General features: G+C 41.3%; 2 protein-coding genes across 3 annotated transcripts; both read left to right on the forward strand.

The window, feature by feature from the left end:
* Positions 1-282: 282 nt before the first annotated feature.
* Positions 283-4072, forward strand: noxred1 (NADP-dependent oxidoreductase domain containing 1; the record flags this gene model as incomplete). The annotated part of the gene is made up of 6 exons (XM_084181607.1): positions 283-440; positions 2579-2781; positions 2875-3055; positions 3216-3370; positions 3483-3681; positions 3877-4072. 6 exons carry the CDS (start codon positions 283-285, stop codon positions 4070-4072), a joined length of 1092 nt encoding a protein of 363 aa, XP_084037733.1.
* A 492-nt stretch (positions 4073-4564) lies between these two features.
* LOC311145942 (protein TMED8-like) lies at positions 4565-8216 on the forward strand. Of its 2 annotated transcripts, none has more exons than XM_084182345.1 (6): positions 4565-4686; positions 5424-5535; positions 5759-5858; positions 5963-6065; positions 6298-6588; positions 6779-8216. In XM_084182345.1, exons 1-6 carry the CDS (start codon positions 4674-4676, stop codon positions 6994-6996), a joined length of 837 nt encoding a protein of 278 aa, XP_084038471.1. In that variant the 5' UTR covers positions 4565-4673; the 3' UTR covers positions 6997-8216. The 2 variants fall into 2 exon arrangements, with proteins under 2 accessions (XP_084038471.1, XP_084038472.1); XM_084182346.1 differs by having other exon boundaries at positions 4579-4686; positions 5496-5535; positions 6779-7089.
* Positions 8217-15504: the final 7288 nt, after the last annotated feature.

Here is a 15504-nt window from a genome sequence, read left to right on the forward strand (position 1 = left end):
AGAAGCCAAATGTTATTCCCTTTATAATAATGCTCATCAGTGGAGGCAAAATAAAGAGGACACACCCACGGGTTGGTTACCATAGAAACAGTGGGAACGCTACAAACTGCCCGGAGATGGTAAGTTTGTTGCACTCGCATACCGTTCTTGTGCAAATAATGATACAATATTGTAACCTTACACTGTCATGTCATATACAATGCTACACAATGTGTCGAGTAAACACTGAACGTAAAGCGCTACATTGATTTCATCCCCACCCTTTGCTGAACTTTTCAGACGATGTTGGACTTCACTGTAAAACTGAACACCCTTGGCTTCGAGTGTGGATTAAGTGAACATGAAAAAGAATTATTATTCCTTCGTGCACGTGCTACTGGATTGACTGTATGTGGATGTGTACATGCAGCCTTCTTATGCAAACTTGCATATTCATTGAGGTATGCTTGGAAACTCACAACACAATATCCCACACAATACAGTAGAACACTCTAGGCAATCATTTTGTTAGGCCTACTTAAATATATATACAGTTGAAGTCGGAAGTGTACATACACCTTAGCCAAATACATTTAAACTCAGTTTTTCACAATTCCTGACATTTAATCCTAGTAAAAATTCCCTGTTTTATGTCAGTTAGGATCACCACTTTATTTAAAAATCGTGAAACGTCAGAATAATAGTAGAGAATGATTTATTTTAGCTTTTATTTTTTTCATCACATTCCCAGTGGGTCAGAAGTTTACATACACTCAATTAGTATTTGGTAGCATTGCCTTTAAATTGTTTAACTTGGGTCAAACGTTTTGGGTAGTCTTCCACAAGCTTCCCACAATAAGTTGGGTGAATTTTGGCCCATTCCTCCTGACAGAGCTGGTGTAACTGAGTCAGGTTTGTAGGCCTCCTTGCTCGCTCACGCTTTTTCAGTTCTGCCTACAAATGTTCTATAGGATTGAGGTCAGGGCTTTGTGATGGCCACTCCAATACCTTGACTTTGTTGTCCTTAATCCATTTTGCCACAACTTTGGAAGTATGCTTGGGGTCATTGTCCATTTGGAAGACCCATTTGCGACCAAGCTTTAACTTCCTGACTGATGTCTTGAGATGTTGCTTCAATATATCCACATAATTTTCCTTCCTCATGATGCCATCTATTTTGTGAAGTGCACCAGTCCCTCCTGCAGCAAAGCACCCCCACAGCATGATGCTGCCACCCCCGTGCTTCACGGTTGGGATGGTGTTCTTCGGCTTGCAAGCTACCCCCTTTTTCCTCCAAACATAACGATGGTCATTATGGCCAAACAGAGGACATTTCTTTGTCCCCATGTGCAGTTGCAAACCGTAGTCTGGCTTTTTTATGGCGATTTTGGAGCAGTGGCTTCTTCCTTGCTGAGCGGCCTTTCAGGTTATGTCGATATATGACTCGTTTTACTGTGGATATAGATACTTTTGTACCTGGTTCCTCCAGCATCTTCACAAGGTCCTTTGCTGTTGTTCTGGGATTGATTTGCACTTTTCGCACCAAAGTACGTTCATCTCTAGGAGACAGAACGCGTCTCCTTCCTGAGCGGTATGACGGCTGCGTGGTCCCATGGTGTTTATACTTGCGTACTATTGTTTGTACAGATGAACGTGGTACCTTCAGGCGTTTGGAAATTGCTCCCAAGGATGAACCAGACTTGTGGAGGTCTACAATGTTTTTTTCTGAGGTCTTGGCTGATTTCTTTTGATTTTCCCATGATGTCAAGCAAAGAGGCAGTGAGTTTGAAGGTAGGCCTTGAAATACATCCACTGCTGGCTCCCCTTCCTCTGCGGAAGCACAGCTCCCCCTCAGCCCAGTCAAAACTGTTCGCTGCTCTGGCACCCCAATGGTGGAACAAGCTCCCTCACGACGCCAGGACAGCGGAGTCACTCACCACCATCCGGAGACATTTGAAACCCCACCTCTTTAAGGAATACCTGGGATAGGCTAAAGTATTCCTTCTAACCCCCCCCCCCCCCAAATTGTAAAGTGGTTATCCCACTGGCTATAGGGTGAACGCACCAATTTGTGAGTCGCTCTGGCTAAGAGCGTCTGCTAAATGACGTTAATGTGCCCTTGAGCAAGGCACTTAACCCTAATTGCTCCTGTAAGTCGCTCTGGTTAAGAGCGTCTGCTAAATGACTAAAATGTAAAAAAAGGTACACCTCCAATTGACTCAAATTATGTCAATTAGCCTATCAGAAGCTTCTAAAGCCATGACATCATTTTCTGGAATTTTCCAAGCTGTTTAAAGGCACAGTCAACTTAGTGTATGTAAACTTCTGACCCACTGGAATTGTGATAAAGTGAATTATAAGTGAAATAATCTGTCTGTAAACAATTGTTGGAAAAATTACTTGTGTCAAGCACAAACTAGATGTCCTAACCGACTTGCCAAAACTATAGTTTGTTAACTCGAAATTTGTGGAGTGGTTGAAAAACAAGTTTTAATGACTCCAACCTAAGTGTATGTAAACTTCCGACTTCAACTGTGTATATATATATATATATAGATGAGAAAGGCCTTAACTCTAAAACACATTTTCTTTTTTGTAGAGAAAGCATTGGCCTACCTAGACAATTTGCAGATATAGATACGGTTTTACTGCCATCAAATGTATCTAAAAAAGGAAAAGGTCTGACTGTTGGTGTGCTTGGAGGGGGACACATTGGAAAACAGCTGGTCCAAGTGCTTCTTGAAAAGAATGGCCTAAAACCATCACAAATCAACATTTCCTCCAGGAGGCCTGAAACTCTAGGTAATTGAAAAATAAAATGAAAGGAACAAATGGCATAAACTACAAATATAACAATGTATTGAATGTAATATATTTTCACCTTGTAAATAACAGAGGAATTTGTGAAGAGGGGTATCATGTGTTACTTTGACAACCAGCGATTGGTGGCCTGGGCAGATGTGCTGTTCCTCTGTTGCCTTCCCTCTCACCTACCCAAGGTGTGTGCAGAGCTCCAATCCCACCTGCCAAAGCACTGCCTGGTGTACAGCTTCCTCTCTGCCGTACCTTTAAACAGGTAAAAACTCATTTAAAAGATCTCCAAAACCCTTGTGTTATTGGCAAGAAATATTACCTGCCATTCAAATCATTGTCCCGAAAAAATTTCCTCAAAAACTCATATCTTTGTATAACTCCATCCACACCTGCTGGATTCTATATTATGTTTTTTTTTAAAGATTGGCACAGCTTCTTGGTCACAGCTTCATTCTCAAACCACAGTATGAGTTTGTGGCTTGTGACTCTGTCAACATGTGGCTTTCCCGAGGTCATGTGACCATGGCTTTGAAAGACCCAGAAGTAATAGATGCATCCTGTCCTCTTGCCATGAGAGGTTGGTAATTATTGGTGTGGACACTTACTGCATATTTACTGTACGAAATGTAAATGTCTGATGGTATATTCAGACATACAAGATAAGATATCTGATCCATTTTCCTATTTAGGTGGGCTCTGTCTGGATCCAAAGTGGCTGTTTGGGTTGTTGTACAGTCTCTTGAACATGTGCACCGCGGCAAATGTGGGATCCACTGAAGCCCTTGGGCTGATCAATGAGCTGTTCCAGTTAAAAGGTCCAGGCACTGTGGCATTCATCCTGAATAATTTTGTCAATTCCTCCTATGCATCTTCCCTGACGCCAGATGAGTAAGTTTTCATTTTGCACACATTTTGTACAAAGGGTTTTTCTAATGAGAAAAGTTAACTTACATATTTAATGTAACCTGTGTTGAAACTCAAAAATACCCAGGAATAGAATGACAAACATATACTTTTTTTTAACACAAATTAATGATTTGGCTAACTAATCATCATTTTTCATTTGTCTCCCATGTTGTCAAGGTCTTTCCCCTGGATTAATTTAGTTGATGTTCAGTCTAAGGAGACACCATTATCGTGCTTTATATCGAGAAACAACATTATGCAGGATTGCGTCTCTGCTCTATACAATTCAGTAATGGTGGCTCAACTGAAGGGAAAGAAAGAGACTGGAAAACCCAATGATGGAACTGTCTGTCATAACACCAAATCATTGTAAAACATCTGATATTGTGTGATGTTGATTTACTCACAAACTGTAACAGAGTAAAATAAAGGGATTGAGTATATTTTGTATCAGATCAATTCATTTACTCTGTAAAATGTATAACAATCTCAGGTTATCATCAGGGCATGGACATAAGGATGGGGACCATCCATACATCTATCCATACATCATCAACCAACACCAGGCAATCATTTCTCCACTGCTTTATTCAGTGTTCATCATCATAATCATCAAGCTGTAGGCCTAGTTGACGTGGCTTTGTCTGCACACGAAATCCTGAAATGTATCCCTCAACGAAGTCTTAGTATTCCCAGAGTGTAATGAACATTTTGATTTGTCAGTCACGGTAATATTACTGTACCTGCAGAGGCAAGTAGAGAGGAAACAACTTTCTCACGATTAACATCGTCAAATTCCGCTAATACTCGTTAAATTACGGCAATACCAAAATCTGTTATTTTCTGGATGAGAATTTTTCTGCGCAGTCTGAACGGAGTTTTGACAGATCAGATAACGTTGGCTCGTGTGCTACCTACATTTCCGGAGAAAAACCTGGAACTAGCCAAGCAGGAATACAACAAATCATTATCACATGATTATCTCAGGTAGGTTTTTTATTTAATTATAACTTGTTGACGAGTAACAATATGTCGCATAGATCCAAAGAATGTCAGATGATCATAAGACTAGCTAGCTAGCATTTACGAAGGCTATAGCTAGCTAGCATATACGTCCAGCTCAGCAGGGTGCAGTCATTGCTCCGCGGGGACAGCAGCTTGCTACTAACAGCAAAATTGGTTACAAATGTTGAAATTATGTGACCAAAAAGATAGCTAGAAATGTAACTTTGTAACTGCGCGCGCATCAGTCGGGCTTTGACGTTAGCTAGCTAGCTAGGCAGCATCGCATTAGTGGAAACCAATACCGTTCTCAGGGCAGACCTGGTTGTAGCTATATGTTTGAGTCGCGTCGGGAACAATTTTAGCTAACGCTTTTCCTAACCTTAACCTAATTATCATAACCTGCCATGTTAATTCTCCTAACCTGCTGCGTATGTTCTCCTATCCTGTTACGGAAAGTCACTTCTGCTGGTCAAAACCGGCAGACACGCCCTGACAACAGTCTTGGTTCCCACTAATGCGATACAGCATTTTGTTTGTTTCATTCTGTATTTGTTTTTCTTTTATGCATGATCTGAATGCCTTCCAGACATTCTCCTCTGATATGATGGTAAACTGCAATTTAGTGCTAAAGACAAGTGTGTGCGTGTGCGAGAGAGAGAGGAGGGAATACAGTACGCGATTTAGAGCGAGACTGAAAAGTGTTTATGCATTCATTTTAGCGATGGAGAAATTAGAGGCTACATCCGAGCTTCAATCAAGATTGACAGCGTTGTCGGTTTCCTCTTTCCCAGGGATAACGTCAAAAAACTGGGAGACCAATCCGCTAGACAGGTAACTCACCTGTTGCTGATTCCTACTTTGATATTTTGCTTTTTAGCTACTGTACTTCGTTCCTGAAACGTGCTATAACTGAATACAATTGAAATACATCACAAAAATGTTGAATATTTGTAATGCATTGACGGTTTTTATGTATGCCTCACATAGCACAATTGCATTGTTTGTTGAATTGTGATTAGAAATTTGATTAGACTGGTCATCTGTCTGTGTACAGGCTCCAGAGCACAGACCTCTCAAATAACTCCAACCACCCCATAAGCAACCCTGATATGGATGGAACGAATGACACAGAGGGGTCCGACCAGCCAGCTGAGGTAAACATCATGTCTGCCTAAAAAATGACATGGCAATGAAATGAATTGGCAGTAATGAATATACTGCAAGCACCTATAGACTTGTTGCATGTGTGTGTTTTCAGGTTGATCAGGAGCAGGAGGCTCCTGGTGGGCAGCAGGCAATGGGGGGAGATGTTGAGGAGAACAGCCGAAGTGGGAATAGTCAAAACCCTGGAGAGAGAAAAGGTGACACACTAGTGTTTCACAACTACTGACACTTAAGAGAACTCATATCTTTCATCCATGTTCTGATGTCTGTATCGCAACTTACTGATAAAAGAATGATCATACTGAAAATATAAATTTGACAAAGGATCTCTAATTGTGTGATACTCTACTATCACACACATTTTGAACACTCTCTGCTCATGTTTGGTTCCCATGTTGTCCTCACATATGGTCTATGGTTGTGCTCTAGCCCAAATGCCCCCACTAAAGCCTCCCTCCACGTGGACGTCCATGGCGATGAAGGAGCTCAAGGCCAAGCTGCGACTGGAAAAGGACAGTGTGGTGACAGTGTACAGAGGAGACATTATGACCGTACATGTGCCCACTGTCCATGAGGGAAAGCGAGTGTGCTGGGAGTTTGCCACAGATAGCTATGACATAGGCTTTGGAATCTACTTTGACTGGACCCCTGTCACCAGCCGTGCCATCACAGTCCACATCAGCGAATCCAGTGATGAGGAAGATGAGGATGAGCTAGAAGGTCAGTAAGCACCTCCTCTTTTGGTTTGAAATGTGTTTAGTTACCAACACATTTTTTATATTTCATAATCTGAAAAGTTTAGGAATATCTTTGATAATAACTGATCTCAGATCTTGTAATTCATCTAACTGCTTCTTATTCATTTAGTTGAGGTTGTTGTCTTGAAGACTATTTGTGTTGTCTCCTGCAGGACCTGTCAACACAGGGGATGTTGAGAAGGGGTCCAAATCATTGGCCAACTCCAACCTAGGGGAAATCTTACCTGTGTATCGTCAGGACAGTCACATGGCAGTGCAAGGTGGCAGTCATGAGTATCCAGGCGAGGGCACTTACCTTCTGAAGTTTGATAACTCCTACTCGCTATGGCGAAATAAGACTCTGTACTACAGAGTGTATTACAGTGCGTGAGGATCCAGTCCACTATTGCATATGAATGTATGACTTTGAAGAATTATGATATCTATTTTTGATTCCATAGAATATGTTAGGGTTAATTATAGGTGCATATATTTTTTATCACAATCAGCTGGTGTTGCTCGCTCCTAGGCTACATTTAAAATGTGAGAGGACAAGAGAATTATGGAGTGGGAAATTTTTTTCATATGTTTTACTATGTTTATAGAGCAAGATTTTACGAAGCTTTTTGTTTGTGCCATGTTCTGGTGTTTAAAAGTTTTGTGCAGTGAGTTAAGGCAAATTGCCCATATTTTCAAGATATATGTTCTATATATATATATATAGTATATATTTTATTCAGACACAATTTCAGTGGCGGCAGCAATCAGGAAACACTGATAGAAAGATGATTGCTATGTCAAAAGCTTAAACAGGAGAGATGCTCTATAGAACTGGGAGGTTTTCTTTTTGTGTCTACACATTGTTTGATATCATATAATGTTGGTGTGTACTTGATGTGTCACTTTTTTGCAGAATTTTGTTTTTAAACGTTGTCAACTTGAATTGTATGATAATCCCAATGCAGCATCTAAAACAATGTTCAGTACAACAATTCCATTATTTTTCTGCAAATATTGATTGGAATGAGTAATTATGTTGATGAAAGTATATTGAATGTTGCTCCGAGTCCAATGCAAAGCAAATGGTCACCCCCTGTCTTTTTTTATGACACAAATAAAAGCCATCCCCTATCACAAAAAGCTCTTATGTAATACTGGTTCAATATTTACATTGCCAAATCCCTATTTAGTTTGCTGGTTGTCAGGCGGTGGGTTGATCTTGGTGGACAATCACATGAGACTATTGTAGATACTAACAGATTCAAAATATTTCTGAATGACTTGGATTGTCCCTTTAAAGTAAAATGTTATGCACCGATCTCTGTAAAGGAAGATCATTTTGAGTGTGTGTCTTTTCTGTGTTGTGTAGCTCTGTATGCACCTAATCATGTTCCTAATTTGATTATAGCCGCCCACATGTAATTCCCTAAAATGTTTGTACCTCATCCATCTGTGTTGTGCATGTTTCCAAAGATATCATGAATTGTGCTGCTAAAATATAAGGCAACTGAAAATAAGTTTCAGCTTTGTACTGTACAGTATGTGTTTCTGTTTGTTATAAGCTTTCCTGAAATGTTTTTTCACAATAAAGAAGAAAGATTCTCTCATTTGCATTACGGTATGTTACATTTCTACAGCTCTGCCTCATTTGCTTCATGGTACCATGAAGTAGTCAAGTATAGAGAGCTTGGTCTAAGCCAATTAATATCAAGACTTTTGGGGTTTATTACAGTAATGGCCGGCTCTATGTGAAAGCATTGGTGTTAACCTGAGTGCTACCTGAGTGGCCCTGTGTAGCTCAGTTGGTAGAGCATGGCAACGCCATGGTTGTGGGTTCGATTCCCACGGGGGGCCAGTATGATTTTTTTTTTTTATGCACTCACTTACTGTAACTCACTCTGGATAAGAGATTCTGCTAAATGACTAAAATATAAATGCTACATAACCCTCTGAACTGAAAGCATATACACTACATGACCAAAAGTATGTGGACACCTGCACGTCGAACATCTCATTCCAAAATCATGGGCATTAATATGGAGTTGGTCCCCTCCTTTGCTGCTATAACAGCCTCCACTCTTCTGGGAAGGCTTTCCACTAGATGTTGGAACATTGCTGCGGGGACTTGCTTCCATTCAGCCACATTCGGGCAGGTAGCTTTCTCCTGGCATCTGCCAAACCCATATTCATCCGTCGGACGGCCAGATGGTGAAGCATGATTCATCACTCCAGAGAACGCGTTTCCACAGCTCCAGAGTCCAATGGCGGCGAGCTTTACACCACTCCAGCCAATGATTGGCATTGCGCATGGTGATCTTAGGCTTTTGTGAGGCTGCTCGGCCATGGGAACCCATTTTAAGAAGCTCCCGACGAACAGTTCTTGTGCTGACGTAGCTTCCAGAGGCAGTTTGGAACTCGGTAGTGAGTGTTGCAACCAAGGACAGACCATTTTTACACGCTACGTGCTTCAGCACTCGGCGGTCCTGTTCTGTGAGATTGTGTGGCCTACCACTTTGCGGCTGAGCCGTTGTTGCTCCTAGACATTTCCACTTCACAATAACAACACTTACAGTTGACCGGGGCAGCTCTAGCAGGGCAGACATTTGACGAACTGACTTGTTGGAAAGGTGGCATCCTATGATGGTGCCATGTTGAAAGACACTGAGCTCTTCAGTAAGGCCATTATTGTCAATGTTTGTCTATGGAGATTGCATGGTGGTGTGCTCGATTTTATACACCTGTCAGTAATGGGTGTGGCTTAAATAGCCGAATACACTAATTCACATACTTTTGTATATATAGTGTATTTAGAGGTTTTGGAGGATAGAAGTAATATCCTTGGTCATCCAATGTAATTTTGTCTTATTAGCTATAAAGCAAGGGGATAGCCTGCAACTGCTGAAATGACAAGATCACTTGGATAACCGGAATTGTTTAACTCATTCTGAAAATTGAGGCCATGACAGAAAACGCTACAGTATAGGATTTGATCATAAGAGCCAACCTGTCTCACACATACAGAATAAGGCCAATGCTCTTATGGGAGTTTGTCCCATGACTCTCCATTAAGAACAATCATGAGGGAGTTGAGAGCTGATGAAATATCAACATGGTTTTATTTTGAGCTGTTCCCAAACGTAATCAGAGGACGATAGAACGAGGTCACGCGACCCCCATGCAGAAGGGTAAAATGCGCCGCCTAATGGTAAAGATTTGGACTAGATCTGTGCACATAAAGAGAGCAGCCTAAGGGGAGAGAGAGAGAGAGAGAGAGAGAGAGAGAGAGAGAGAGAGAGAGAGAGAGAGAGAGAGAGAGAGAGAGAGAGAGAGAGAGAGAGAGAGAGAGAGAGAGAGTGAAGTGGTGTGGTGGTGGTTGGAAGAGCGCGCTTATTTGAAATGGAAAAGTGTCACGGTAGCTATTGATAAAAAAGAACATCAAGACGCGCTCTGTGGGATGCACTGTTGAGCGCTACATCCCGAGGGGTTCATGCTGATTGTATGGAGATTGTGACAGCCGGTTAAATGGTGTCCCTTGAGATGGCAAGAACAAGATGTATGTCAGGAGAAGTGCAGTATTATCATAAGGAGACGTATACTTGGAATACGGAGGAGGAATGGAGGGGAAAAGAGAGGCTGAGGAGGTCTAAGAGAGAGAGGGAGGAAGAGGAAGAGGGTGAGATTGAGTCGGTTAAAAATGGCGGGAAAAAAGGAGATGGTTTGTTAAAGAAGAATGGTAGAAAGTATAAGCAGAGTGAGCTGAAGACAGGAAGAGAAATGGAAGTGAATGAGGGTTTCCAGGGTTCGAGTAATACAGAAGTTGTCATATGCTGAGGCAGTGAAGAAAGTAGAGGAAGATGGGTCAAGGGGGAGGGATCCTGAGAGGAGTGGTGTGAGTAGTAGATCTGTACCAGTATAGCGGGATAGGCCAACAAGTGATATATGTTTCAGTAAGATTGGATTTTCAGCGTTTATAGCAACGGTTATCAACTGTAATGCCGGAATGGAAAGTAAGTAGCAGAAAATTGAGGTTGTGGTGGCAGCTGCAGAGAGGTATATATAATAATAATATGCCATTTAGCAGACGCTTTTATCCAAAGCGACTTACAGTCATGCGTGCATACATATATATATTTTTTTGCGTATGGGTGGTCCCGGGGATCGAACCCACTACCTTGGCGTTACAAGCGCCCTGCTCTACCAGCTGAGCTACAGAGGACGTCTTGGGTGTTCAAGACTTGACATCAGAAGAGTTACAGGGTGTGTTAAGTGGTGGTGTCCCATCCTTTCAGGTTGTTGGCCTGAGGTAGGACTAAATAGATTGAAATAGTGGAGTATTTGTTTTAATATTTTTTTGTTTTGTGATTGTAGTGTTAGATGGTAGGGTATTTGTTTTTTTTCAAGCAAAGTATAAGGGAGTTGTACTCCAGTCTAGTAGGTGGCAGTAATGCAACATTTATTGGATGCCAACAACCGTTAAAACCTCATCAAAGAAGAATATCTTTGCACACAGCAACCCTCTAGAGCAGATCAAACAGTTATTTCACCTGTAGTGGATTTGGCGAGCAACTTGGCCTGGTGCATTTGGGACAATCTTTGTTTTTACATTTTAGTAATTTTAGCAGACGCTCTTATCCAGAGCGACTTACAGTTAGTGAGTGCATACATTATTTTATTTTTCATACTGGCCCCCCGTGGGAATCGAGCCCACAACCCTGGCGTTGCAAACGCCATGCTCCACCAACTGAGCTATATCCCTGCCGGCCATTCCCTCCTCTACCCTGGACGACGCAGGGCCAATTGTGCGCCGCCCCATGGGTCTCCCAGTCGCAGCCGGCTACGACCAGGATCTCTAGTGGCACAGCTAGCACTGCGATGCAGTGCCTTAGACCACTGCGCCACTCGGGAGTACAGATCAAACAGTTTCGCAGTTTCTAAACGACACGCCCCTTTCACCTGTAGTTGCTCTGGCGAGCAACTTGGCCTGGTGCAATTGGGACAATCTTCGTTAACAGAAATCTGTTCAACTTCTCCAAATCTGCAGTTTTGTTGTGGAGAAAAGATGGGACGCCTGACCTCTTTTGTAATCTGGTCCTTTTGTGAGTCACCCCGTCTAATTTTCAGTTAGCTATCAGGTTTTTGGTTGTTTAATTTCTTTTAAAGTGGGCACGCAGCAAACCCCCAATTTGAGCCAACATTATTCCCAATCTTTATCCTTGCTGCAGTTCACAGCAGAAATGTTTTGTCGGTGTCTTTCCCAATATTAGAACTCTGAATTAATCAGAGGTCTTATATTGGGCTATCCTTATCTCTTGGAGCAAGTCCAATTGCCATTGCCACTGCCCAAACAACTTGTGGTATTCGGTCTTGGGGGAATGGACGTCCTTATCAAGCAAGACAACCATTTCAATTGATGTTCTGGTTAGCCAGGACGTGAAGCTGCAGGGGATTGGTACTCTGTCAGCCCAAACTAGGTACATTAGACCTACATTCATTCTAATTAATAACAATTGCAAAAATGCCCATATATAAGGTCTATATTGCCTGTTTTGAAGGTGCTTGACTTGGGAGGGAGATTAGAATGCTGACCTTGTCCAAGAGGCAACAGAGAAAGGGAGGAGAGGAGTGTATGGGAAGATTTTGGTCACTGTTTGTGAGATATGGTTTCTAGGTTGCCATTTTGTACATGTTCAATATATACTGAACAAAAATATAAACGCTACATGCAACAATTTCATAGATTTTATTGAGTCACAGTTCATATGAGGAAATCAGTCAATTTAAATAAATTCATTAGTCCCTAATCTATGGATTTCACATGACTGGGAATACAGATATGCATCTGTTGGTCACAGATACCTTTAAAAAAAAATGGGCCTCAGGATCTCATCATGGTATTTACATTTTACATTTTATATTTTAGTCATTTAGCAGACGCTCTTATCCAGAGCGACTTACAGTTAGTGAGTCCATACATTTTTTCATACATTTCTTACAATAACAATTTACTCAGTCATTGTTTGTAAGCCATTCATGTAGTTCATTCAACTTAAACAATGTCCTATGAGACAACACAACTATTCAAGGAAGTAACAACCTTTTTACTCCATCCACATAGCATTTAGTCATTGTGTATGTGCACCATCATTGCCCCAGTGCTGCATACTTTAGGAATGACAAAAGCAGCAATATGATCATAGGTTGCAGGATCAACATCAAGTTCTTTAAAGAACGTATAAACATGAAGTATGATTACAAAAATACATATAGGCAAGCACAAACAAATGTGCAAATGGAACTTCATCCCTTGCGATGACATTTTCCGTCTTGCTTTAGTTGGTTGTTGTATTGTTCAAATCACATTACAATCACACCCATGAAGAGAAGTCGTAGGACCATCAGCAAACTTAGTCCTGCCATGATACCACCTGTCATTATTTTCCCAGATTTCTTGAATCTCATTCCCCATCACTATTATCAGCGCTCCTGAGGCAACGAGGGAGTAGAAAGTCTTGGTTGGGTCATTTGAAATCATGAAGGCCCCATAGGCTGCTATGCTGCCAAACAATAGCCCAGTTATCAATGACATGACACTACCTTTTATCTTGTATCCCATGAATCCCCCAAGGGCTATGGCTGCAGCGTAGCCAAATCCAAGCCAGTCAATTGCCGTTGCAGTGCTGGTATCTGCTAATTTAAATGTAAAATAAATGAGTAAAAATGTACGCCTACACTTCTGTGCTCCCTATGAGTTTGTTCGTTTTGCATGGCCCGGTTTCTTTCTGTGCATTCAAATTGCCATCGATAAAATGCAATTGTGTTCGTTGTCCGTAGCTTATGCCTGCCCATACCATAACCCCACCGCCACCATGAGGCACTGTTCACAACGTTGACATCAGCAAACCGCTTCCCACACCGGTTGTGAGGCCGGTTGGACGTACTGCCAAATTCTCTAAAACAATGTTGGAGGTGGCTTATGGTAGAGAAATTAATATTACATTCTCTGACAACAGCTCTGGTGGACATTCTTGCAGTCAGCATGCCAATTGCACGCTCCCTCAAAACTTGAGACATCTGTGGCATTGTGGTGTGTGACAAAACTGCACATTTTAGAGTAGCCTTGTATTGTCCCAGCACAAGGTGCACCTGTGTAATGATCATGGTGTTTAATCAGCTTCTTGATATGCCACACCTGTCAGGTGGATGGATTATATTGGCAAAGGAGAAATGCTCACTAACAGGGATGTAAAAAAATTTGTGCACAACATTTGAGAGAAATAAGCTTTTTGTGCATATAGAACATTTCTGGGATCTTTTGTTTCAGCTCATGAAACATGTTGCATTTATATTTTTGTTCTGTGTAGTTATTGTGACACCTGTCACATTATGAATGAAACACTGACCAGATACTCCATTCCTCTTGGCATGAATCTGGAATGATTAAAAACGCTGCCTACATAATGTACCAGTATCTTTAATTGTTATTCAACTCTTTCCTCAAAAAGAATGAATCCAGTTTCATCAGCAATACTCCGCTTGTGCCAAGAAAACACTCCAGCCCAGTCGAGCACAACAGCCATCTCGCCCATACTCTACTCAACACCTCTGGGAGTCAGAGGGTGAGTTACAGGGGTTCCAAAGGCAGGGGTTTCTACTAGTTTGCTATGGATTTATCTAGACCTGTCACTACTTTTGATTTTATGAGGCATTTATCCATATAGTGGTCTACATTGTAATTTTTTATTAAATGAAACAGGAAACTAAAGTGTATGTATGATTCACACTTTGCCGATTACAACCTCCAACTCCTCACATCTAGGAGACAGCATTTGCTATGCCTGACAAGACAGAAATCGATGACGCTTTACCTGAGAAACCCTGTATTTGGCCTATGGTAGGCCTCATGCTTGAATATGATACTTTCCAAGTAGGGCATAGCCGCGGGAAGTAGGGGTGCTGAGAGTGCTGCACCCCACTGATAAATCACAATTACAATATAATTAATATACAGTACTTGTCAAAAGTTTGGACACACCTACTCATTCAAGGGTTTTTCTTTATTTTTTACTATTTTCTACATTGTAGAATAATAGTGAAGACATCAAACTATGAAATAACACATATGGAATCATGTAGTAACCAAAAAAAGTGTTAAACAAATCAAAATATATTTAAGATTTTAGATTCTTCAAAGTAGCCACCCTTTGCCTTGATGACAGCTTTGCACACTCTTGGCATTCTCTCAACCAGCTTCATGTGTAATGGCTCTGTTACATTAGGCTTGGATGTCATTAGGTCTTCAGTAACAGTTTTATTGTGGCCACTGAAGGCTGTAGCCTAGCCTAATGTGCTATTTTCCTGGAGGGGGATGTTGATTGTCAGTTATGGTGCAAGTGACTACTTTTTATCACAGTGTTGTCAGGTGTCTGACATTACATTATGGGTCGTTAACATTTTTGTATAGATTTTTTAAAAAGTGGCATTCTCCCCATTTGAGAAATGGTATAGGCACCAGATCTAACAAGCAACATCTGTCCTCTGTTCTAGATATGTTCTCACCAATGTGTGCTATCACATGGTAGAGCTGAAAGCAAATAACTTTCTATCTACATTTCAATTTTTTAAGCATGGTTTAATCAACCGCTGCTTGAGATTAGCTGAACTTCAGCTATTTTACTAAACCAATTATTAAACAAATTGCAGACAGACATTTTCACTTTCCTTGTGTATACCAGTCGGCTGGTATTGGGCACTTTCATGTTTTCTATTGTATTTATCCTCACAAATCCACTATGTTCCGGTGTCATGTTGGGCATATGTCAAGATGGGGGAATGTACTGTATGAGAGGTTAAAATGTACATATTCAAACTCAACTTCTCATCATACAAGTAATAAATGGTC

Source organism: Coregonus lavaretus (genome assembly GCF_964263955.1).
Source record: "Coregonus lavaretus genome assembly, chromosome: 18".
Lineage (NCBI taxonomy): Eukaryota > Metazoa > Chordata > Actinopteri > Salmoniformes > Salmonidae > Coregonus > Coregonus lavaretus.